Raw genomic sequence first — 27,053 nt, forward strand, 5'->3', positions numbered from 1 at the left:
AGTGTAGAACTAGGGGTAGTCCAAAGACAGTTGCTATCCCCTCTAAATATATATAATATGGGTAGTGAGTTCTTAGCACTTTTTTCAGTGTCTGTGTAAACTCTTACACTGCATTGCTTGCTAATGTTGACATATTAAAGCTAAGATGAAAAACATTAGACTGAGTTAAAATCTGAAGGGTGGAATTTTGATTAAATACCATCTATCCTGACTCCTAATGGTTCTGCTTCTTAAAGTGATCCAATACTAACAACATTTCAGTCACCTTCCAATATTTGATTTGTTTCTATTTTAAAACTGAAGCTATGTAAACATATCTATTTTCCAGGAGACATTTGTGATGTGCTTCTGAAAGAAGACCTGAGAATCCATTACGTGCTTATCCTTCTGGGGAAGCATTCCTCCTCATGTATTTTGCAAACTAATTGAATTACCATAGCAATTCAGCATGGGAGGAGCTGTGAGTGCTGGAGAAGACAACGATGACTTAATCGATAACTTGAAAGAAGCTCAGTACATTCGCACTGAGAGTGTGGAGCAAGCCTTCAGAGCAATTGATCGTGGTGATTATTATCTGGAAGGATACAGGGACAATGCTTATAAAGACTTGGCCTGGAAACATGGAAATATACACTTGTCAGCACCTTGCATTTATTCTGAAGTCATGGAAGCACTGAAGCTTCAGCCTGGATTATCTTTTTTAAATCTGGGTAGTGGAACCGGATACTTGAGTACAATGGTGGGATTAATATTAGGTAACTTTAACATTTTTGTTTTAATATAGTGTTTCTGTGTATTTTTAGAAGGTTATACAACCACTGTAAAACTTTACTTTAAAAATGGCAGTGCTATACTTAAGACTGGCTGTTTAAAATAAGTTGTTAAAATACTGTGTATTCTCTACAAGCTGTTTACTGACACTACTGTTCAGTGTTATTTCATGGGATGTTTTGGAAGAGAAGCAGTTGTTCCTGCTTGCCTTTCTATAGCCTAAAATTTTCATTTGAAAGGAAACAGTCCTTTTGTTGCTTAAAAGGAAAAGGTATAGGGGAACGATTTTTGAGGGCTGAGATTTCAGTCTGTACTTGCACCATGCTTACCCCCTTTACTCTGTAGGTTATTGTTTTGATCTTCAGTTTATGAAAAGAAAAATCCAAATGATAAAGGCTAGTGACTTGAAGAAACTTAATTGAAAAATAAATCTCTAAGTGTGCAAACAATTCTTTTAAAATGCATTTATTTAACAGCTTGCTTAGTGAGAAAGTTTTGGGATGTAGTCTGATAAGACTGTTTAAGCACTTCAGGTCTGTAGGTTTTAAAACCTATTTTAAAAGATCAGCACTTTGTGTTTTCTTCTGTTTTCAAGTACATTTCCTGTATGGAAAAAAGATGAAATTTAATATTGCTGTCTAAATATAAAAACGTACCTTAGAGAGAAAAATGCTTTAATCTTCTCCCTTTCCCCACCCCCATTTAGAATCTAAATCATGTATACCAACACTTATTTTAAAAAATAAATTAATTTCATTACATGAAATAACTCCATTTATCATAGTTTGTAGTATTCATAGATGTAACTTGGATTGTGTTACATGGAATTTTTGGTTCCTTGGTTGCAGAAAACTTGCTGACAGGTAATGTAGAGGTTTTGCATATATTTACATATATACACAACTAAACTGCAGGGAGTTGGTTTGTTAATTTTCAATTAGTTTAGTTACTTTCTGTTGTCTGCTCTTAGTGATGAAAGAGTAGAGTTATCCCTGATAGTACATAACAAACTTCATTTGTTGTCATCTCTAGCAGTGTTTTTATTCCAGCTAATAAGCTCAGTAGGTAGTATACTGTTCTTTTGCGGAAACAGGAATTATGTTCATTCACAGGTTAAAAAAAAATCTACTCAAATAGTGTTGATTTGCCCTTTTCAAGAGTTTCTGCTTAAGAGAGTATTTTTAATTGTAATATTTTAAGTTCAGAATTCTATTTCAATATTAGAACAATTAGTAACTATGGTACTGCATTTTTTTTCGATAATGTGTGCTCAGGGTAGTGAGTAATGGTATTCATTTATTTCTCTGCCTTGTGGAAAGCTTTATTTCATTAGTCTTTCTTAATTGTGATGTTTAAAAAAGAAATTGTGGTTCATGCAATTGTATCTGTGTATTTATCTAACCTGTTCCGAGTGTCTCTTGGTTGGCTGTTGAATGCTCCTGGGTTTGACCTCTCCTTATAAGCAGAATTCCTGTCCTTCAGAATATTATATACAGAGTTGAAGAAACTAAACAGGAAAAGAGTTGTCTTCTGCAGAGGGCGAGCTTGGCTGACAGCCCCCGAGAAGCGCAGACGGTCCCACAGAGCCAGCTCAGGTGCTGATACTTCTCCAGCAGCACTGAGGAGCCTGGAGCAGCAGCTGCCCAGCTCCTTCCAGAAGCAGACTTGCCGTGTTTCTGGAGTGCTGGACCCACTCTCCAAAGTCTGCTTGGTGTTGTAATGTGATTTGAGTGCTAGGCTGAGGCATGGAAAGTATAAATACAATTTGTGTGCCTTTATTTTCTTACTCTGCTCCCTGTGATAAAATTACTAGTTGCATATAATCATTCTTCTTTATTTTAGTGCTTGTTTTAAGCCAGGGAACAGCTGCTTTAACAAAGAAAAATAAATAGATATAGTTTTATGACAAATAAGCCATATGTATTTTTAAAAGTTCCTTTTTAAAAAATCCTATTTCGGTGTGCACTGCAATTAGTAACAGAGGACTGTGTTTTTTGACAGTAGTTGGGTGTCTTTCAATTTGACAATGTAGTGAGTATTTCTGCCACATTGGCAGTGTCAAAATTACTACATTAAATTAGCAAATAATCTGAAGCTAGTGAATGCTTGTAAGTATAGCAACATCATAAACTCCACCAGTCCACAGAGATTAAATTAACTCTTGTTGATACTGTTAAATGTAAATGTAGTTCAGACTAGATGGTGGAAGTGCTGGCTCATGTTGCTGAAAGAAGCCAGTTGACTTTGGAGAGTAGCAGAGAAGTGAGTTTTACATTTTTAGATAGGCTGACTCTCTGCTTAAATGTACAGCTGTGACTTTCCTGATGAAAAAGAAACATGTTCATCATATTTCTGTTCAAATTACAAGTACTGTGGTGTATCGTGATGTGGTGGTGTCTTGCATTAGTAGGTTTAATTTCAAGCTGTTCTGGCAACTGACATTTACAGGAATTTTTAGTTTTGTTTTTCAAATCTGAGTATCGAAAGGAATGTATATGTGAATTTTGGCACAAATGATGTTGATGCATTTTTAATTTACTTTAAATTATAAGGTTAAAGGAATGGTGATTAATTTTCAATTAAAGGAAGCATAACCTTGGATACTGCTGCATGCTGTAGAACTGTAACTACACTGGTGAGAAACATCGTAGCCTATTACTGTGCAAAGGAACATTAAATAATTAAGCAGCCAGGAAGGAACTGTGTATGCTAATGCTTCTCTTAATATGATAATAAACTAAATTTACAGTAGGTAAGAGTGTCAGGAGAGTAGGAGGTACATGTTTTCATGTAAATTCTAAGAACATCCTTTGCATGATCTACCTACTCTTGCCTGCCATAGGAAAGGTCTTATGAGCACTGCATATGGCAACCTACTGGATTGATTTTATTTTACCTTGTAGAAAATGTTTAAACTATGTTAAGAATTGCAGTTATTAATCAGCTTTGTGGCATATACTGTTGTGGTTTTTTTTTTCTTGAAGTAAAATGAAACCTTTCTCAGTAACCCAAGGTCTGTTTTGTGTCCTAGAAAAGACAAATTGAATTCTGTTTCATTGGAGTAACATCTTTGAGCTAAATATTTAGGAAAGATTTAGACTCCAGTAGAGGATATAAATATAAGTTTTGTCTAATCTTATTGATGTTTACTTTCCCTCCTTCCCCTTCCCTCTCCCTTTTCCAATTCTGTGCTCCAATGATTAAAGTCCCTGGGCTATGAGCGCATGTTAAATATAGAATCCCCACAGCAAATGTGACTATCTGATTCAGAGTCCTTTCTGATGTGGATAATCCTCATAATACTGTCTCATGATTTCTTCTTGTTGCTAAAAAATAGCATTAACTTTTGGCATACAAATTGACTTGGAAATATGCTTGGATTTGATTGCAGGAAAGCAGTGTTGCAATTGTGATGGGATTGTGATGAGTGAATGTAACATAGTCAATTTCAATCTTCTAGATGGAAATTAATTATCAGTAAATCAGGAACAGACTTCTGATTTTGAAACCTGCAAAATAGAAGAGCAGATGTGGCTAAGGAATTTAATACCTGATCTCTGAATTGTTAAAAACTGAATTTTTTTTCCTAACATAAACCTCATCAAAATTTGCATATCAAAATACAGACTAAATTATAACTTGAAATTGTTGTCTTTCAGCTGAATAGTGTTAAAAAGGAAGTTGCTTAGGCTGAGTTAAGTGTAGCCAAATTGATTTTCTTTCTGCATGCTTACTCATTCTATAAAATTGCTTTGCCACAGTTCTGTCTCTTTTCTTTCACTGATCCTTTGTCCTTTTACCTTCTTCTTAAGCACTGGTAATGCAGATGCAAAAAATAACTTGGTCTAGCAGTGTTGGGAGATTTTATGTTTTACGTGATGTTAGTGCTTTTACAGATCAAAGACATAATGCTGTTCCATGCAGTTGTGCTGTGCATAAAGAAAAAAAAAACAAACCACAAGCAAACAAAAAGCACCCTGCTGTTTTTATTTACAGGACCTTTTGGGATAAATCATGGAATAGAGCTTCATTCAGATGTGGTAGAATATGCCAAGGAAAAATTGGAGAGCTTCATAAAATACAGTGATAGCTTTGATAAGTAAGTATTTAATTTGTCAAGTTCACTTTGCAGCAACATTTTTGTTTTGAAACTAAGTGCGTCATTGCCTACAAGTTTAGGGAGGGGAGAAGAATGATACCACACAGCCAAAACAAAGCTTGCTGCTTGTGACACTAGTTCATGAGGTAAGTTAAGGCTTAAGAAAGTACTCTTTAGAAGTGTGGGAGTATGCATGGTGTATAATACTTAAAAAAATTGATTTCTCTACATTTTGGAGGTGTGTATGTGTACACTGTGTATAGAGTAATTTTGTATCCATTGTCAGTTTTATTACATAACTGTATATCATCTTTCTGTACGATGTTAACTTTTTTCTAATCTACCACTGTTGATCTAGACATGAGTAAATTTATCTAATTGTCTTTATGTTTATAACCTGAAGAGATGAACTTGAGAGTATTCGTCTATGCTCATACACCACTCATTTTTACTGGTATACTTCTGGGTTACAGAGCTTTGAACCTTACTTGTTAAGCAATGCTTTATGAGCAGTTTTAAGTTGGCCCATAAGAACCTGGATCTTGTGCCTCTCTGCCTCTGTGAAAGGGAAAACAAGGTTGTAATTAGGGCACTTTTCTGTAAAGACTTCTTCCCTTACAAACAGCAAGTTCCCAACAGTGATTATAAAGTAACTTCTGGAAATGCAGAAGACTTTTGAACTGTAGGAGTAGCCTAAGAATTGCACTTCTTGCACCTCTTATCCAGTGGGCAGCAGCAAAAAATCTTTATATCCCTTTACCTTTGTTGTAATGTGCTTTATAAACTACCATGCTGTTGGTTATGTTGGCTGAAGCTCAGTCTGCTTTTTTCCATAGCCTAAACTTCAGGAGCTGTGGTCTAACCGCAGGGTATTCTTCCTTATACTTCTAAGTAACGGAAGGCTCTTACTTTAAACTGTAACTTTATCCTCTAATTATCGTCCTAGTGTTAACTGTATTTGAATTCAATTTGGTACTTCTGGTATTTGGCTAGATAATTTTAGTACTGTGTTCCCCCATTACAATACATAAAACTACACAACAGAAAATACATGTTTCATTACTGCTGTTTAAATTTTAGTACAAGCACTTAAGTTCGCCGAGGTTAATGTATACAGAAGCCAAAACAAATAAAAATTAATTCAGTCAAGAACTTCATGTTGCACTTCACATAATCTGTCTTGAAAAAAAGTGTGAAATGTGGTCACTTGTGATCATTAATAGTTTTCATTAGTGACCCTACTAAGTTAAGCGTACCTGCCAGCTAATCAATTCTTCAGCATACCTGTACTCCTGCATTCCTGTAGGTATTTGTAGTCAGACTTACAAAAAGCTGGTTTTGATTGAAATGCCTTTCCAATCTGGTGATACATCTGTGTACAAAAATTAAGAGAAATTCAGTTAAGGGATAGCAAGAAAATGTTATCATTTAAACAAAACCTGAATAGGATACTTATGTAAACTAATATCAGAACACTGGGGTTTATGCTTTAAAACATGCAAAAACTGGAAAAAAAACCCCAAAGTTGCTAAGGTTGTTGTGAATGTCAGTATAGTATGTATATTGTGTTTGAAGGAAATAAGTGATTGTACGTAGTAAATGATATACATATCCTTAAAAGACAAGATGTATATTTTCTCATACTTCAGCGAAGATCTGCCTGGGGGACAGTGTTATAAATGGTATGTGCTATTTACAGTGATGGTTAAATTGTTTTTTAGTTATACAGAGTTATTCTGGTGCGGGAGAAGTCAGCAGGTTGGTGAATGTGATCTAAACTTTATCACTAATTTGTGTATTATCTTGGTATATGCTGTTTAACAGTCCACTGTTTCCTCACAACAGTAGAATACTAAGGAATGGCTACAGAAACACCCTTCTGACTGACCTAACAAAAACTATACTTCTGTGAAAGTACTTTTACCAAGTAGATTTGTACCATATAGCTGTATTGCAGCTGACGTGATACTGATTGGCTGGTTGGATTTTGTGTGTTGTGGGGGGATTTGTAACTTGTCTGCATACCTGATTCTGGCTAATTGCTTTCTTTGTAAATAATTTGTATTCTAATGTAGTTAATTAAGATAGTGTGTGAGTTTTCCTGTAATGAGTTCCTTTGATACTCTTTTTTTTTTTTAAATATAGGCAAATTTATACAGCATGTCTTTAATTTTAATCTGCCTCTCAAAGTAATGTGCTCTGGGTCAGTAAGTCTGGTTTTGATTCTTGTTTCTGTAACTTTTTCCTGCATCTTCATGTATAAGAGAGATATTTACCCAAAATTTTGCAGACTGTGGCATCTGAACTTAAATAATGATTTGGTCAGCTTATTATCTGGACAAAAGACCACGCAAGGAAAAGGTCTGCCATGTCTGTCTACAGTTAAACACGGGTGTATACCTAGCAGGCATCATTACTGTTTGAAAATAGATTTTATGTGGCAGACTGGTATGAATAAAGTGAATTGTCTGAGTGGATGTGTATGAGTGATGGGGGAAAAATACCTTACACTTGCCAGCAGCCTCTAACAAGGCACATGTGGGTCAGAAGAAGCACAGAGATGACAAACCATTTTCCTGGTGGTGACGGAGTTATACAGATGGAGAATTCTGTAAAGCTTTGCATTGCCACTTGCCTGTGTTCATTCTTTAGTATATGTTCTTCGGTCTGGTCTGAATATTTCAAGCAGTCTCCTTTTGAAACAAAAATACCAGAGGTTTAACCTTATGGGTAGGTACTCGGAGAGCTTCAACCTAGATCCTAAAGAAATACTTCCTGGTGTTTGCTTGCTTGGATCAATAGGCCATGGTCTTTGCATCTGACTTCTGTGTGGAGCTGGGTCATGATTAGGTGGGTTTGTGCCTGATAAAGCAAGATTAAATACTGCTTTGATGCTATTTTTATGGAGGAATGATCCAGTGTTGTGTGGTACAATACAATCTTTTTCTATGATTTGGGTAAGTGCTTGCCCAAAGACTGGAAGCAATGTAAAAGTAGCATGTCCAGAAGGATCTGAGATACTCTCTGCCTAAAGGGAGGGTTGTCTGCCTTTGGTAGTTGGGCTTCTCCCAATTTTGGACTCCTGAACTGTTCGTTGAAGGAAAAACTTTTCAGGTACCAGTTTCAGAAAGACAAATAATTCCAGTAGTCACTTGTATCTGTATCCATATCTCACCAATCTATAAAAACAGTTTTCCTCTAAATGGAGGTGCAGTTGTTCAATCTGAGCAGTAAAATACTGCCTTGATTTTACTTGACAATGTATATTTACCAGTAGAAGCAAAGGAGAAGTGCTGTCTGAAAGCGTCATCATGGTTGAGGTACAAAGATTTTAGGTATAGACTGAAGAAAGGTTTCTGAGTTTGAAATACATGTAAGGCTCTCTGTCATTCTTAAAATCTTCACAGAATGCATGCCAATGAAGGGGAAAAAAAAATCATTCCTTGAGAAGGCTCTATCTAAAACACATGTGCAAGTACCAGGCCCCGCTTCACCTGTTTATTGAAGGGGAATGTGTTGTCTTTTCTGCTCCCAGTCAACTTCTAGACCTAGAATATCCAGCTCGGAGGGAGAGCCACAGGGCAAGGCTAGGTTGCCCATCTTCTAGCATCCTATCAAAAACCAAACGTGGGTAAGCTGGTGAAGTCCCTGCTGTGAAAGAAAATCACCAACCCTTCTCAGGATCTAAAGAAACCACTTCAATGGTAAGTGATGAGAACCCTAGTACTACTTCTGGCATAATTGTTATGGGTGAAACTTCTTTCTGAAGTCTTGTCGTAGATTGTGTTGGCATTGAAAAATAGTAAGCTTAATCTTCCAACAGAATACTTGTCTTCCTTGAAATCCGGGGCTCCTGCTAGGACTCTGCAGGCTTACTGTCTTTTCATTAAAGCAGATTTGAAACTGAAAGTTCCTTGTAAACACACTAAGAAAATAAAGCTCCTTCCTGCCTGTGCAGCTGGTTAATGATTGCAGTAAAAATCTAAGCAGGAAAAGTAAATTGTCTCCAAAACTCACTGGTGGCTTTCTCAGTTTACGTCTTACTGATAACTTAGTCTTAATTTCAAAAAATGTAAAAGATGGATTTTTTTTTTATTGGCAAGTGAATTCTTGTTGAGGTTTAGTCTTAGCAGAAAAAGGGACTACAAGAATTCCAGGGGGATTCTTTGGTGCCAAAGCTTTATGATAAAATGGAAAAGAAAACAGGCTTTTGGAATATACCTTTTTCATTTAGAGATAATAAAGAGAAGTTCTATTTCTCATCCTACACCTTGTAAACCAGATGGCTCCAAAAATGACAGTTGAATCTACTCTTATCTAGAAAGGAACTAAACCTGCATTTTTTGAGTATTTGATAGTTGCAGAAGTACATATTCTTACCCTCTCAGAACCACACATAAAATATCTTTGAGAAATAAATCAATCTCATGTTGGATACTGCCTTTCTCAGGAAGTCTCTCATTGCTACAAGTTTTGATAGTATTTAGAACATTTGTTAGATTAAAGCAAATTATGACAACACTTAGTGCATAATTCCTATAAAATATATTGCTTCATGAAATCCTGTAGTATAAAAGTGCCAGTTTCAACCTATAAAACCATTTTTCTCTGTCAGTAAAAAAAAGAAAGCAATTACTCTTCTGTTTCTGAAAACAGAGAAGTTGTTTTCCAGACTTCTATCCATGGATGTGTTAGGGCCCTGACAATAAACGGAAGTGGCAGAATTTTTTTTCTTGCCTCCCTCTTCCTGTCCACCTATCTTAAAATTCACTGTGAAATTGATAAAAAATACTCCTTCAATATAGTTCTTTATTTTACCAAAGTAGTACATAATGAAGTTTAAATTTTGTAAACAAATGTTGACAGGAGAGGGAGAAGTTAGTCATGAGTAGTTTTAAGAACCAGTGTTTGGATTTTTCTTCAGAGATAGTGTGTTTTGGACCACTTCATTGAAACTGCTGAGATGAATATCAGAAGTTACAAACAATATATCTGAGGTGATACAGTAGAAGAACCAAGACAATTTTATTCAGAAATGGAGATGACAAATAAAAGTAGTAATACAGGTTTCCCACAGCATTGTCTGGAAGCTGAAAAATACATTTAGGACAAAAATCACTGAATAGAAATTTTACCAGCAACACTTTTGGCTGCTAGTGTAATGCTGATTAAAATAACTATTACTGTAATTGGATGGAAGGGACTTAAAACTTCTTGTTGTAGATTTTGCACTGAAAGGTTTAATACTTTTGTGTTTCTGTTTATTCTGTTTGTAGTGTACATGCAGAAGGACTCACAAATAGCAGTAATACTAATAGGTAAAATGTGTGTAACTTTTCAACAAAACACGGTAACAATCTATGAGTATGTTATCCATGAACCAAAGACTTGTTCAAATATCTTGGAAAAAATGTTCAAAGGAGATGGAGAGAACAGTGAAGGAGAAAAGAAAAATTAAAAAGGTGGAAGGAACTTCCCATCTTGCCTTGCCATTGTCCTGCTTAATTGGAAAAGAATTAGCACACTTTAAAAATTGTTTTCCCATACTAACTGTTGCAGGTTTTAAGTTTCCTGGCTAGTGATGAAATATTTAATGGATATCACTGACAGGATATAACATGGGAAGTATATATTGAGAAACAAATGGGAAAACCTTTTCCTGCAGTATATAAGCACCACCTTTGAATCTGATTGATACTAGCTCTAAAGCCCTTTTGCAGTTGAGTAAAATGACAGGCTAGTGAGGCATAGAAATCAGAAAGTTTTTCTTTATTCTGTTGCACACTAGTGGCATGCTGTAACATGCAAAGCCATGTGAGTGTGATCCTTCATTTGTGGTTTCCAAAGAAGTTAAGTTTTGTGTCAGTTTAAAACCTGCAAAAGGACTAAATGATCTCAAAGCTTCTTCAGAGTTTTTCAGTAAATGCACTTGTGTTTAGACAGGTTCTAGGAATACTTGAAGTAAGATTACTGATTTATGAAATTCTCATTTGACATAGGAGAAGCTCTGAGAGTATTGCCTTTTTCATGCAAATGGACAAAGGAGCCAGAACTTCCTGGATTAAATTACTCCTAGCTTTTCAGTCCGTGTCCACAGGAAACACTTTTTTTCTTTTCAGCTGCTGTAGCTGTTCTTTAAAAAGATAGGCCAATTTTGTTGGTGAAAAGAGTAAGAAACTTATAAACCAATCTGCCAGAACTCAGTTTTTTATTTTCCCTCCCTTCTTCCCGCATCCTGAGGGGTCCTTTTGCTGAAAATATGGTCAGCAGTGTATTAGTATAGGGCAAAAGTAAGTAGTATTTCCTTGTCACAGTAGCAAAAACAGTTTAATATTTTATAATGTGTTTTCAGAGTCTCTGCATTTTACAGAATTGTTTCAATGTCTGGTCATTAACGTACTTGATGGTTTAAGAGAAGTTTGATATATAGCTAATTTCATGAGTTCATGTGCTCAATTTAGTACTCTGTTATGGAATATGTATTCAAATGTGGGGTGTTTTTGTCTTGATGTTTTGGGGGTTTTTTCCCCCATAAAGGGTTATGCATGAAATTTTCCCTGCAATGCTTTTGAATTCTTTGCTCCAATGTAGTGTCATTGTAGTTCAAATGGCAAGTGTTAACAACTTGCCAGCCTTTTCTTATACACCATTAAAGCTAAAGAGTAGTCCTTTATGCCCTCGATTTAAATAAATTTCCTATTAGAAGGAAATTACTTGGAGCAACTTGATGGTACTGAATGAAATCTTAGACTTTTTGGAGGATTTGAGTTGACTGACTAAAGGAAATGAGTGAGGTTGGGGAAACAGTATGCTAAATTCATACTGAAATGGGTTTTCTTTCTGTAAGGGATGTGAGCAACAAGCTGAGATATGGCTGTGGTTAATAAATACAGGATTAGACAGAAGTGTACTATTAGATGATATTGTGGTATGAATGTAGCAGTTCTGTAAAATGTAGCTGGAGTGATGGTAGTTTTAAGAACTAATTAGTTTTTCTCTTAGGAAAAGACAGGTGTAAGTAGTTTAAGTGGTTCCTCAGTATTGCTTTTCTTTAAGCATCTTGTAAGATGTTTTGCTGTTTCCTTCAAACACAAGTCCATGGATATTAAAAGTTGTTTTTCCATCAAAGTACTTGATTTTTGTCTGCAGTTTTCTTGACCTTGTTCCTTTTTAAAGGCTCGAGTATGTATTTTACATAAAAGACAGTTCATGCCTACTTGCACCTAGTTTTATCTTCTAAAGACATCAGGGTAACATCCTGCATTTATGAAGGTTGTATATATGAGAGTTTAGCCCAAGAAGCATCCTGCATATCCTCAGAGTTAGAGGTAATTAAAGGGCAGGTTCTGTGGGTGTATGCATCCCCTTCTAAAAACAAAAACAAAGAAAACCCCAAACAAACAATCAAAAACCCAAACCAAAACCCCTTCTATTAGGGTACGTTATTGTGCTATGTACTCTTACTTTTTAAAAATTAATATCTTGTTATCACGCAAATACTAGATTGGTGGATATGGATACAAGAGCAATAAACTTTAATCTTAGTTCTTTGCTATAAATGTTTTTGTTGGGTTTTTTCAAGTGAATGTTCATTTTATTACAATAATAATACTTCATTGTGTTGATATCTATGGGGTATGTTACTTAAAAGGACATGGGCAGTAACAATCTATTACTTGATGATTTTCATAAGTTGCTGCAGCAAAGACAGAAATGCATTTAAAATTCTGCAGAGAATTTTTGGCATTTAGCTAGAAGCAAAGTCCTGTGGTGATGAGGACGAACTTGAAACACCCATCCTTGAAGGATAGATTACAAAAATCTAGAAGATGGAAGGGCAGAATTGTGTCAACAGATGTTTTATGTTCTTGAAACTGCTTGATTATCTTGGACCATTGCTAAACATGATCTTAAGTTAATTTTATGCTACGGCTAGCTTTTGTTTAATATTTTCTATTGCTATTTTATCTATAATGGGAACTCTTAATTTCTGTTGTGTTGGCTGTGGGTTCTCCAGTAATAAAGATAGCAGATTCAGCTGAAGAATCTAATGTGATTTAAACTTATCCAGATTGTTCCAGCACTTCATTTTTGCTTTTTTTTGGCATCTGAGATATGAAATGACATAAGTGAAATATTACCTCATGCAATGGTACATGCATTTATCTGCTCTTTCTGATTCAGAGATCTGTGTATCTTTTTTGTGAAAATGGAACCATCTGAAGATTTGGGAAGCAGATCTCGTTGCATCACTGATGAGGCTTATTTTACATGGGAGTGTGGAGGAGTAAAGCTGTGTACAACTTAACTAGGTTTGAGAAGTCCATAATGCTCTACTAAGTATGAGCTTTTTATATCTTTATCTCTGGTATTTTCTCACTGTTCATACCATAGCACATGAAGCAGTTGGTTTTGTGGGCAGTATGAATGATGAGGGTTGGCTTTTTTGACCTTGCTTGTTACCATGACCAGGCACTGTTTATAACCTTTTCTTTCCATTTCTTCTACCTAGTTTTATTTAGCTTTCTGGGTAACAGGAAGCTACCTATGGCAGTTCTTGAACTGAGTATGTTTGAGAGGGCAGCTGGCAGCGCAGTGCAGGTCAGCAGGGTATCACCTTTGCAACACCCAGGCGAGCTGAGTAGAACCTCTTGTTTTTCATCTGACATGGACTGAAGAGATGTCTATCCTGTACATGTAATTCCTGTAGGCCCATACAGTGTTTAGGTTTGCTGTGGGAAGTTAGTCTTTTGGGAGACTCCTGCTGTTGACAAAGCTGAAGCTGTGTTGGGGAAGAAGGTATTTTTTGAAGTAAATGGACTAAAAAATAACTGACTGTTTACCCCATGCTAATAATGTGGAGCACAGTCAAGCCAATTTAAAGAGGGGATGCTGTAGACAGAGTTGGTCTCTAGTGCTTAGCCCATGTCATTTTTGTATGTGTAGCAGAAAGTTGCTTCTGTGTCTTTTGAGCCCTTCTGGTTGCAAGCTATGGAGCTAAATGATAAATTCTCTTCAGCTTTTACTGTATTTATAAAGACATTTATTTTCATGCACAGCTCACATAGAGTATTTTGCATCTGAGAAATGTTTTGTGGGCTTTTTTGTCTTGTATTTTTTGCTTCCTTGGAGTTTGGTGTTCCTGCTTGTTTTAAGAGGGTGTGACCAGTGGCTTCATGAGGTTTAGGGTGGTTTCTAGTAGAGGAAGCAGTTCAGGAGTATCTGGTGATAAGCTCGTCAGCTTTTAGAGGAGTGTTCTGAGAAGATCAGAAGTTGTGAAAGTTGCCAGGTTAGGCAGACAGGCGGTCTTTATTTTTCTAAAACTAGCCAGGGACTGTCTCAAGATTGAAAACTGCATTTTTAGAAAAGTACCATATTCTGACTTCCTGCCCTCCCACCGCCTTCCTCTTGTACTTTGGAAACCCACAAAGGTACTTTGCTCAAACTTTCAAATTAAATTGATGTGGTAATGCTTGATTTAAACTGCAGGAAACCTGGAATTAAAAATATAGCTTGAACTGCCTGATTGAACTTTACTGAATATAGAAAAATACATGATAGTCCAAGTGCTCATGGAATGACGTAGCTTCTTCAGCAAAGTGATCATAGCCTTGTTTCGTTTTCTTTCCAGCATTTACCCTTGCTAATGTATTTATAAATCTTTCCGTGTTACTCTGAAATTATTTCAACCACAGTTCATGCTGGCGTAGCTACCAGTTGTGTGCACTAAGGCAGTCGTTCCCCCACTCCCCCTCCCTCTCCCTTTTTTCTTTTTGATCTACCAAATTACAGTTTTTCCTCTGGATTTGGATGAGGAAACAACATAAGGGACTGTTGGCCACATATAGCACACGAGAGCTAGGCAGGAGTTGGTAAAGGATTCTGGGGTCTGTCTGACTAGTCAAAGAAGGAAGCATTGCATTTTTTTCAAGACCAAGCATCCCATCTTGAGGGAAAAAATATCCTTCAAGCAGAAACTTCAGTTTAATAGAATTCTGATTTGTTAATGGCAGTGCAGTAGATAGGAAGGTCAGCCAAGCCTTGCGAGCAGCATCCCCAAGCAGTGAAAGCTGCCAAGCTTCGCTGTAACTGAAGAAATATTGATTTCAGTGTTGTCAGGTGTTGCACTGGGATTTGCTACTGCTAGCCAAGTAAAAAAAAAAAATCTTCTCCAATGACAGTCAGCTGCAAAGTTCATAAAATGGCTACATGTAGTTGTAGAAATTTTTAAAAAAATTAATTCCTTCTGGGTGAAGTTTGAGATGCACTGTCTTTTCATACTGCCAAGTGAAGTTTACAAACTACTTCATGCAGCAATGAGGTGTTAGGTTTTACTTCCCCCCACACAAAGAAAACCATAAATCCTTTCTATGAGCAACTGTGTAACCTCACTTCTTAATTTTAAAGTGCTTGGGAAAAAAAAGTTTTATTTGCTGAAGGAGTTTTTTACAGAGAAGTAAATTACATTCATTATGGCATTAACAGCTGGAGCAGTAAGGTGCTGCGGAGATCTGAAAACTGTGAGAAATATCAGCATAATGGAGACTATTTGCAGCTTTGACAATAAAACTTTATCCTGTATATCTTTCCTTCAGTATTTTATGCGGTGACAAAGAGTACTTACAGTCCTTGCAACTTCTGTTATAAACTTAGGTTCACTTAAATCAGTTGTATAGCTTCATTTGCTGATGGAAATCATAACAGATGTTTCTGAGAATTTTATTTTCTTTGCTTTGTGTGTGGTCAAAGCATGACAGACTTTTCCATTAAATTTGTTTTTAGGGAAAAGTGGATTGGGCTCAACATGGAAAATTGGAAAATACAGGAAAACTAGTCTTCTAAAAGCCTACTTTTATTTTTTTTTAATGGAGGAGGTGGCTATTAGGAAATGAACTGTTTCAATATTTATTCAACAACCTGGATATTACACATTGTTGATAAATGTATTATTTTAAAGACACTTGTACGGCTTGTAAGATTATTTAGCAATTAGATTTGTGTTGCAGTTAGGAAGTCTGATGCTTTGAGACCTTTTATATAATACTTGCATATAGCTTCTTAAGAAGTTTTTCTTTGGTGGTCCTTTATATGGCAGAAAAAGCCAGATTATTTTCAGAATAGTATTGCTGTAATACAAGCTCTTAAAGTCTGTGTGCTAATCTTTTTTCATTACATAAGGGAAGATAAAATGTTTTTCTGTCTTTATCTGGACTGGCTTTTCTTAAAAGTCCTAGTTTGAAATGTGTCCGCTCTTTGTTTTGTTTTTTTCCCCTTAGGTTTGAGTTCTGTGAACCTGCCTTTGTGGTTGGTAATTGTTTGGAAATAGCCTCAGACAGTCATCAGTATGACCGGATTTACTGTGGAGCTGGAGTCCAGAAAGACCATGAAAACTACATGAAAATTTTATTGAAAGTTGGAGGCATTTTAGTAATGCCTATAGAAGATCAGGTGACTTAGTGACAATTTCCCCTTTTTACATTTCTCTTTCAGTATGAGAAAAATGTAATTTAAGGAATGCTTTTAAATGTTTATTTGACTAAATTAATGTTCAACTAATGAGATTTTGATTCAGTGTATTGCTGCAGTTAAGCAGATAATAGTCTTTAATGAAGTCTTGAACTTTTTTCCCTTAAACTTGTAGGAAAGCTTCCATATCCTTCTTCCAACACTGGCAAAACTGTGTCTTCAGTGAACCTAGAACACTATTTTCAGTGTATTAAACCAGTCCCAGAACTGCTTTAAAATCTCCCTGCCACACAGACATTTTCAGTCAGTACTTCAAAACAGAGAAACCACAATCGAAGCCAAGAGAGTTTATTTCAGAGAATTATAAAAATCTGTGATAAGTGGGATATTGTAAGGGGAAGAAAAAAAATGAAGGAAAAATATTAATTATTTCCAGCAGATTTCAGTTTTGCTTTTCCATTTTAGATTAGAGTTTTTTCAGACAGGTTTATTATTTTAATAATACTTCGCACTTTTATCACTTTCATCCTTAGATCTCAAAAAGCTTTACAAAGGTAAGTATTATTCTCCCTGTTTTACTGATAGGGAAGACACATTGTGATTTAAGATGATGTCCTACTAAATTCAGCTAGTTACTAAAATGCTTGTTGATAATCATACTAGTTATGTTATCTTCTGGAAAGAATTATCACATTATGTATCTGCTTGCTTAAAATACCAAAGTGATATAAACATAGCCTACATAGTTCAGATCATGAATGCTCTTTTAGTATTTATTGGACTAAGATACTGTCAGTTGAAGTTGATTAAAAGTAGTCATGATTTGAAAGCAAAATTAAAACTGAATATTTCTACCATTATATACAAATGGTTAGGGGGCTAGACAATGTGAAAAATACAAAGAGCAGCTGAAAGATCTGTGTTAATTTACACTGGAAAAAAAAGACCTAAGAGATCATTAAATTCCTGATGTGGCTTACTAAAGGACTGGAGAATTTACCTAGTAGACAGAAGTCCAGTTATCCTCACAAGTGCACAGCAAACTGAAAGAAGAATGTTAGAAATGGCAGCAAGGGGGCATTCTGCCTGCATATATAAGAAAAGCAATTTTTCATAGTGAGTGGTTGAACACTACAGCTGGTTGCCTAGACAGGTTGAGGAATCTCATTCCTAGGAGATATTTTTTTAACTTAATTGGAAAAGCTTCTCAGTTGCCTGATTTAACTGTGAAGTTGATCTTGTTCAAGCAGGAGGCAGCACTCCAGAGGTTGCTTCCAATCTAAAGTATTCTGTAATCTTTTGGAAAAATCAGAAAAAGGAAAACTTACCTTGTGCCTTAATTTTCCAGCTGCATCTCTTCCCATTGCCAAAGAGCTTTATTTAGTACTCTAGTGACCAAATGATATTTCAAGGAATATGAAAGTCCTTTCTGTTCATAAAACAGCCTCTGTAAATTAATTGTGAAGTAAATCAAAATAGCAGTGTGTTTGAACAGCAGTCAGAATAGTATTGAGTATGATAAAACTGTAACCGCTGATTTTGTTTTTATGCAGCTAACACAGATTTTGAGAACGGGACAGAACACGTGGGAAAGTAAAAATATCCTTGCTGTTTCATTTGCTCCTCTAGTGCAACCAAACAGAAATGACAACGGCAAACATGACACTGTGGGACTGCGTAAGTGTCATTTGTGCTTGCTCCTATTCGCACGATGGGTTGCTACAGTGCTGTAATAGTCATATAGTGATATACTCACACTTGACTGTTCTTTAGTAGTCACTGGGGTTGGGTTTCTAGCTGCAATGCTTTGAATTAGGTTAGTAAAGGTATTGAGAAAGTCTCTGAAAGTACATCTGTTGCCGAGGTGATAACATAGCATGATAGGGGGAAGGGGAAGAAAGTGGCAGGAAAAAGGTGTGTAGGGTTGAAATTTTCTGTCAGAGTAGTCAGGGCTAGGATTAGAGTAATACACAGAGCTTCAGTAACGTGTGGGAACTTAAACCCAACAAAGGGCCTAAAAGATAACAGCTTTTCTCTCCTGTTTTGTTCTTTTAATGTAGGACCAATGGGAACTAACCCTGTTCTCTTCACATTTCTTGCCTCCATGCACATTTTTTAACTGTGAAACAGGTATAAACCCTTCAGGAGTCCAGGATGTCCTATCAGGTTGCATTGCCTGTAACTACTGATCAGGCTATTAATTCTAAGAGTGTGTGAGCTTGTCAAGGATAGTTCCTTATTATAGTTGCCTTTACCTTTTTTATTCAAACTATAGATGATCCTTTCCTTTATATAATCAGTTCTTTTGCAGAAATAATAAATTTTGGTTGTTTTAATGCTTGCTTTTTGAGACCTTGGAGGTTATTTCCTGAAATTAACTTATAATCATAGACTAGTTTGTGCTGGAAGGGATCCTTAAAGGTCATCTAGTCCACCCCTCTGCAATGAACAGGCACACCTTCCACTACATCCAGTTGCTCAGAGCTGCTGTGCAGTCTGAGCTTGAATGTTTTGAGGGATGGGACATCTACCACCTCTCTAGGAAACCTGTTCCAGTGTTCCATCACACTCACTGTAAAAAAAAAAAATAATTTCTTCTTTCCAGTCTAAATCTACTCTCTTTTAATTTAAAACTGTTACCCCTCATCCTATTGCAACAGGCTCTGCTAAAAAGTCTGTTCCCAACTTTCTTATAAGTACTGGAAGGCTTCTATAACATCTCTCCAGAGCCTTCTCAGGCTAAACAACCCCAGCTCTCTCAACCTGTCCTCACAGGAGAGGTGCTCCAGCCACCTGATTTTCATGGCCCTCCTCTGGACTCACGTGAGCAGATCCATGTCCTTCTTAGGTTGTGGGCCCCAGCGCTGAATGCAATACTCCAGGTGGGGGTCTCAGCAGACTAGAAGAGCAGAATCACTTCCCTTTTGACCACCCTTCTTTTGATGCAGCCCAGACTGTGTTTGGCTTTCTGGGCTGTGAGTACACATTGCTAGCTTGTGTCCAGCTTTTCATCCACCAGTGCCCCCAAGTGCTTCTCTGCAGGGCTGCTCTTAGCCCTTTATCCCCTGGTCTGTATTAATACTGGGGGTTGCCCTGACCCAGGTGCAGGACCTTGCACTTGGCCTTGTTAAACCCCATAAGGTTCATGTGGGCTGGCTTTTTGAACTTGTCCAGGTCCCTCTGGATGGCATCTCATCCCTCAGGTGTGTCAACTGCACTGCTCAGCTTGGTATCATCTTCAAATTTGTTGAGGGTGCACTCAATCCCACTGTCCAGTACTGGTCCCAATACAGACCCCTGAGGGGCATCACTTGTCACTGATCTTAATATGGACATTGAGTTGCTGACTGCTATCCTCTAGATGCAAACATCCACCCAATAGTCTATCAAATCCATCTCTCTCCAATTTAGAGAAGGATGTTGTGGAGACTATGTCAAAGACCTTACAGGATTCCAGATAGATGACAGCTGTAGTTCTTCTCTTGTCCACTGATGCAGTCACTCCATCATAGAAAGCCAGTAGGTTGGTGAGGCAAGACTTGCCCTTGGTGAAGCCATGCTGGCTGTCTCGAATCACCCCCCTGTTCTCCATGTGCCTTAACATAGCTTCCAGGCCTTGTTAATACGAGATTATTCTATTTTCTTTGAACTTTGCTTTAGATGTAATCCATAATAAACAGACTATATCAAGACTATACAAAGGTGGCTTGAGACTTTCTGGTCTGATTTTATACACTCTTAATGCTCTAGAAGACAGAGAACACTTGAAAATCCTTCTCTGTCACAGTGTATAGTGACAGAGTCTATGTCAAACCCACATACCTGTAAATAACCTTAAAAGTTCAAAGTAGTCTAGTAAATGTGATTGTTCTTTAAACTTTATTCAGAAATTGCAGATGTCGCTAACTAAACATGGAGTTTGTGCCCTACTTCAGACAACCCTTGAATGTCTTCTGATACATATGTAATGTTATATATGGACTACAGTTATAACTCTCATATATACATAAGGCTTAGTAAAATATCTGTCAGCCAGTTATTCTCAAAGCAGAGTCTTTTTCTCATGGAAAACTACAGAGGTGTTGGTAAAAGGATCATTTTACCAACTTAGTTACTGGTTAGGACACAATTCACTGCTTCTAGACAATTGGAACGAAGCAGACATTAAACATCGAAAGATTGCATCACATTCCCCTCATTTAAAAAGAAAATATTCTTAATGTGAATAGTTTGATTATTGCTTTTAGTCGAGAAGCTATGACAGATTGGAAGTAAACCACATCCAGATTCTAGTGTAATGTGTAAATTATTTAAGATCGTTTATTCAGCACCACAGTGATTACACCTGTGTGGCATGTTGCAAGCAAGGATGAACTTTGGGTAGACTGTAAGCTGTGATAAAGGTCAAGCACCACTAGCATTGGTAAAGTAAATATTCAGCATCTCAACAAAGTTCTACATTTGAGCAGGATGTTAATGTGATCACGTATCTTCATGCTTTACTTAGTATGGGAAGTGAACTTGGGTTGACCTACAGTATACCGTATGCACTAAAAGCTTTGTCTGATCATGAGACCAGTACATCACTGATAAGTCACAATGATCGATTTTTAAAGTCTTATTTTTCTTTATTTAATTATAATGAAGGAGTGAAGGTGAAATTTCATAGATTCAGTTAAGTTTTACTATAGTTTGGTTACCTTCAGATGTAATTTTTAAACATCAAGCAAGGTTGAGAAGATCACTTATCAAAACAAAAGTGAGTTGTATTTTTTTCTCAATTTGGCTTAAATCCATTAATATCAGTGGAACCTAAGGCTACTTCTGTTATTTGAAATCTTCCCTAGGTGTTCTCCTGAGTAGTTCTGTATTCAAACAGATCTTAAATTACCTGCTTAAGAAAGCTTTCTGGCTGTCTCACTGTAGGGCTTCTTAACGATCCTTCCTACCTATCAGGCATGTATTACTTTTTTTTTTAATAGAGCAAGTCTAAAGCTTTCTAAAAGCTCATTTCCTTTGTTACCTGTGTGTCTGTGATTTCTGAACACAAGTGCAGGAGCTTTAAGACCTTGAACTCCTTTATGTAGTATGAATTGCTGGTAGTTTCCAGTTATGGTTTTATGATCTGGTGTATGACTGTGAGAAGCTTACTTTGTCTTTAAACCTTTTTAGATGCTGTTGTCTTCAAAATCAAATAGAGTATAATCAGTTGTAACTAGCGCTAAAAGTAATATGGTTGTTATGTATTATCTTACAGGATAAGAAAGCTGAGAGGTTACTGCTTTTACATCTTTTTCAAGACGCAGTGTTTCAAAATATTGTTGCGTCTTCTTTTGAAGGAAATACCTTTTTTCCTTCTGATTTTATAAAGTCTCTCTTACACAGTTCTGTATATGGGACAAATGCCTGCTAGTCAATTACTTGAACTTTATATACCTTGTGCTTTTATTTACTATGATTGCCATATAACGTGCAGTCACGACTTGTTTAGCCTGATCTTATAAATGTGTTTTGGATGGCTAGATGGAGTTTTGTTCTTGAATTTTAAGTTGGTTTTATATTAAACAAGTGTGGCTTGGGTTTTTTTCCTGTTTCTCTTAGGATTAGCTGAATTCAGTATTGCCAGTCATAAACATCCTTTTTGTCTGAAATATGAGTAACTACGATGCAACTGAAGTCAGTGTATGAAACAATAGGTTTTGTTTTAAATATTTTGAATGTTTTTTAAGCAGAATGCAATATTGGAAGTGTAATTATCAAAATTTTTTTCTTCACTAACTTCTTCCTTGATGTAGTTTCCATTAATGTTATGCTACTTTGTATAGGAAAAAGACAAACAAAAAAGTTGAACAGGCTGCAGTTTTGGTTGGTGTGCTTTTTTGTTTGTTTTCCTTGGAATTAGCCAGCCATAGCTCATCTAGGGCAGGCATCCACCAGCCCAGCAATACTTGGTCATCACCTGCCTGTCTGTCATTGGAAAATACGTGGCTTTTTCACTTTTTGTTACTTGGGGTTTTTTTCAGGACTTCAGTAATTTTGATTCCGTTTTTGCTGCAAAGATACGGGTGGCTTACCTGGTTGGTCAGCTGTGAAGTTGACATGGCCCTCCCTCATCAGGTGGATTTAGTAAGAAGTAAGGAAGAGCATAGTGAGTGGAAGAGGGAGGCAGAAGGTGCTTGCCTAAACGTGTCATAGCACTAGAAACTCTTTTCCAGCAGCAGGATCTTAAAGCAGGGCCAGCAGTAGGTCCCAAAACTTGCCAAGTGCTAAAAGATGACAGTATTTGTTGTATGCTTTCTTAAACTTGTTTTAATAATCTGTTCTACTTTCTACTTGCACATCCGTCAAAAGGTCTCTTAATTTCTTGGACTGTGCCACGGGGTTTGTTAAGGTTTCTCTATCTGCCTTTGTCTCCTTTGCATATTGTATAATGTACAAAAATGTCAATTGTTCTTAAACATTAATTTGACTGCCTTGCAGCTAATATTTTTTGCTAGAGGGAAATTTCACTTAATGTAACTTCTTCTGTTTCATTTTAGCTCCGTGTGCTGTTAGGAATCTACAGGACCTAGCTCGAATATATATCAGACGCACCCTTAGAAACTTCATAAATGAGGAGATGAAAGCCAAGGGTATTGCTCAGAAGGCTCCTCCAAAACGAAAACGCAGGAGATGTCGTAGACGCAGGATTAACACCTATGTGTTTGTTGGTAATCAGCTCATTCCTCAGCCTCTAGATAGTGAAGAAGATGAAAGAATGGAAGACGATAACAAAGAGGAGGAGGATAAAGATCACAATGAGGCCTTGAAGCCCGAAGAGCCTCCTCGAAATCTGTTGAGAGAAAAAATTATGAGTCTACCATTACCTGAATCTTTAAAAGCATACTTGACGTATTACAGAGAGAAATAACTTGTTTTAAGTAGAAATAATGCCTACTGATAGTTCCTTTATTCTTGAAAATGTAGCATTTATTAAGAAGTAGGTGGACAAATTATTATTAGTCTTTCATCAAGACTGAAGTACAGCGATAAATCATAACTTGTCTCTATCTTGTCTTTGCTACAAGGAAGACTTGCATTCAACAGTAGAATCCCTTTTTAAGAATCTATTTTTCTTTAAATTTTGAAAATGCTGTTTTAACTCTGATAGAAATATATATTCCATTATGCAGCACTAATCAATATTTTGCATGGTAAGTCTTTTTTGATCCCTAACAGATTTGTATTGATAAAAGGATGAGTGAAATTTTATATATACTAAATAATTGTTAAACATGTGCATCTGACTTGATGAGCAATTTGTCTGTATTTATTATTATTAGGGGAACATTTTAAACATGCAGACGCTTATCCTTTAATGTCAAAATCAGACCCTTTTAAAGTTTATTTTACTATGGCTTTGTTGCAATCATTATTCCTATGTTGGTATAGATGTATTCCAACAATACAAGTGCAATAAATGTATACAGACACTGAATGCGCTGGCTTTAATGAAATACGAAAATACAAGTTCTGAAACATCAGATGACCCTGCTACTTCTGCATTTATATCTTTTGCCAAAAGATCTTGAGAAAAGTAACAGCTTCTCTCAGAGCCTTAAAGATACACCATATTGAACAAGAAGCAAAGCAATGCTTACTTCAGCTCTGCTTATATTTAACTCCATTCTACACTTGCAGTATTTCTGACTAGAGGCACTTCTCATTTGTGGGAAGTTTAGGACAGTACGTTCTGTTTATTTCTACAGTTCACAACATTGAGTCAAAATGTTTGGTAATATAAGATTGTAATTTAGACTTCAGTCATCTATATTTACTGCTTTTAAGTAGAGGTAGAATTTCAACAAAGTTTAGTTTGTATTGCTTATTGGGATAGCTATGATAGTAGAAGTTAAAGTTTGTTCCGCAAATGCACTTTAGTAGGTGAGTTTTATACTTAACATGCATCTCCAAGAAGGTAGACTTGTGCTAGCCTATATTTTGTTTCTGAGCATGGCTCTTAGCACAAAAATATTTATAAAATCATACGTATCTTCTGGAAACCTAAGAGTAGCAGTGCAACTGTGGGGACCCACAATAGTGCTGATTTAAATCCTCTTATGATTTTTTTTTTCCCCTCTTCTAGTTGTGAAGTTACTTGCAGTTCTCATTTTTAACTTTGTTTGCTTTTACCGTCATAATTTCTTCATTCTCTGTTGTAACATAACCATGAGGGAAAACACTGTTTATTAAGAACTTGGCATGATACACATTAAAAGCCTCAGTCGTTGGAAACATCTGCCTGTTGGACCCAGTGAAAAACATTCCTCTTGAAATATCCTGCATGTTACATTTTATAATATTGGTAACATTTATTTGGATGTAATAACCATAAAAATTATAACGTCTTTCTGAAAAGGTAAATGTTCCATGTCCAGATATTTATTAACTAGACAATATTCATGTGGTCTAACATTCAAATACTGACTCCAAATTATATAAGCATTTTGTTGCATCTGAGAAGGAAGATAATATGTAAACCCACGACACTGACACTTTATAGTGCATTTCATGCTGTAGTCCTTATTTTTTTAAGGTACACCGTAGTAATGTTTAAATGGAACTTCATGAAGGCCTGTTGTACCAGCATGTGGAGTTACTTTCCGCAATATATTTACAGTATAGGTAAACAAAACTATTTGACATAGGTATTCTGACGTTATTTGAAAAGCAGGAAAAACTAATAAGTAGTTTTCCAAAATAATGATACTAATACAGTAATTGTGATGCTTCAGCTATAAGAATTGAACATAATCGTGTTTTAAATGAATTCTTTTAGATGGAGTTTAATTAATCTGAAGTTTGAGATGTTTTTTGTCTCTCCTTTTCTTGGAATCTACATCCTTAAGCTTGAGAGTATGAGATTACTAAATATAACTTAAATACTTTAAGGACTTTATAAGAATGCTTTTGGAGAATAAATTTCTGCATTCTTTCATGCCTGTATACTTGGAAAAGTGAGCAGCGGGTGGCTTGTCATGATTCTTCAGTATGTAAGGTTTTTTTTGGAGTCGATGAAAGAGAATGTTTCTTGTGTTTTATATGTGGTTTTATTTTACACTCTTGAATTTATATTTACATAAATAAAAAGGTAGAAATGCAAAATGAATTAAAACTTAATTTTTGCCATCTCAGTTGATGATGGGGACACTGTTGCAATAAAATGGATTTTTTTGGTGGTTTCTGCTTGCTTGAATTTCTGTGTTTCTGTGCAAGTATTTTCAGTTATTTGGAAATTCAAATACCAGTTCAGTAACTTTATTTAAAAGTCATTAGAAAGGCTGTTCTTGAATTTCAGAAATACAGTAATACACAGTCTTGCTAAATTTTGATTTTTTTTTTTTGCAAAGGTTGGAAGATGGTATGTTACTCATGACACAGAAAAGCTGTTTGGAGCCCAGCACTACTTTTGAAGTACTGGTAGAGTTAGTTTCTGGGCTCTCCAGAACAAACTGTGCTCATGAACAGTTTTATGGCTTGTTTAGATTTTTTTCTTCTAAATATTTAGGTTATTTTCACCCTCAACAGAGCAACTGTCTAAGTCTAAATAAGACTTTGAGGTAAGAATAGCAAGGGTGGTGAGTGACAAGCAAGTCACACTTCCTGTTGAAACTTCCTGTTGATGCTGTGTTATTTTCTTAGCAGTTAGAGGAAAAAAACAAGGTGGGTAGGCTAAGCTGACTAGCAATACTGTAATTGTGGTCACTGTAGGGAAGGATGTGGTGGATTGGAACTTCCAGAGGTTTTGATCTTCTTTGGTCTGGAGGAAAACGTGAGACCAGTGCAGTCTTCAGAAGATCTGGAGTTTTTAGTCCGGTATTGGTCAAGAAAAGCTGAACATCTGCTTCCCAGACACTTAGGAAACAGTTTTCGTTGAAATGAACCTGAACAGCTCTGTTCAGCTGAGCACTGCCTCTTCCTTGTTCAGGTGCTGGCAACTTAGTCTTTTCTTTTTTTCAAATCCTTCAACTTTTTCTCTGAACTGCTTTGTAAAATGCATCTTTACCTCTCAGTTTGAAAACTAGGGAGTGTAATCTAATGTGCTATGTTCTGATTAAAGCAGTTTTAACTCATTAAATAATAATCCATATCTTCTCGAGAGTGTCTCCTGTCATTCATGTAATTGGATAACACTGGAGGCTTTTACCTTTGTTTGATTCACTGATCATTTATAAAGAATAAGGGAGTTCCCTGCTCCGTTCTTGGAGGTGTACACACAACTCCTTAATGAGCTGCTAATTATTTTGATGACACTTGAATCATGTATGAGGTCCTTTCTATAAAGCTGTTTTGAGAAGATCATTGTAGTGTAACTGGAGCAGTAAGGCTTTAAAGTTGTGTGTTTCTAGATACCCTTCAGTAAAATTAATTTCAGTAAAATCTGGCTGGCACCTTTGATAAATGACTGTCTCTTTGCCTTCTCTAGCTTCACAGTGTATGTGTCAGCTTGTTGAATTACTCTGTTCAAGGAAAGCTGATTTGTTTAGCCACTGGCTTGCACCATGTTTATAGTCAGTATGGAACCAAGAATCTAACGCTAATTCATCAGAGCTTTCTAACACAATGGTAACTTTTTCTTTCTAGAGTCTTCCAATTGCCATCCTTTGTATTTTGTGATGCTTTAAAGGGGTTTGTCAGGGGATCTGAGGGAACTTATACCTCCCTGTTTTAGCACTGT

At 36.3% G+C, this 27,053-nt stretch overlaps 1 protein-coding gene across 1 annotated transcript; it reads left to right on the top strand.

The window, feature by feature from the left end:
• The first annotated feature begins 326 nt into the window (after nucleotides 1-326).
• PCMTD1 (protein-L-isoaspartate (D-aspartate) O-methyltransferase domain containing 1) lies at nucleotides 327-25,563 on the top strand. Its single transcript, XM_010193748.1, has 5 exons — nucleotides 327-755; nucleotides 4,768-4,870; nucleotides 16,147-16,318; nucleotides 17,890-18,013; nucleotides 22,876-25,563. Exons 1-5 carry the CDS (start codon nucleotides 449-451, stop codon nucleotides 23,244-23,246), a joined length of 1,077 nt encoding a protein of 358 aa, XP_010192050.1. The 5' UTR covers nucleotides 327-448; the 3' UTR covers nucleotides 23,247-25,563.
• Nucleotides 25,564-27,053: the final 1,490 nt, after the last annotated feature.

The sequence above is a fragment of the Mesitornis unicolor genome, unplaced genomic scaffold (genome assembly GCF_000695765.1).
Source record: "Mesitornis unicolor isolate BGI_N332 unplaced genomic scaffold, ASM69576v1 scaffold671, whole genome shotgun sequence".
Classification (NCBI taxonomy): Eukaryota; Metazoa; Chordata; class Aves; order Mesitornithiformes; family Mesitornithidae; genus Mesitornis; species Mesitornis unicolor.

Coding starts and splice junctions, on each gene's coding strand:
- PCMTD1 (XM_010193748.1), top strand. CDS start 449: ATGGGAGGAGCTGTGAGTGCTGGAGAAGACAACGATGACTTAATCGAT. Junction 756..4,767: donor AATGGTGGGATTAATATTAG/GTAACTTTAACA, acceptor TTTTATTTACAG/GACCTTTTGGGATAAATCAT. Junction 18,014..22,875: donor ACATGACACTGTGGGACTGC/GTAAGTGTCATT, acceptor GTTTCATTTTAG/CTCCGTGTGCTGTTAGGAAT.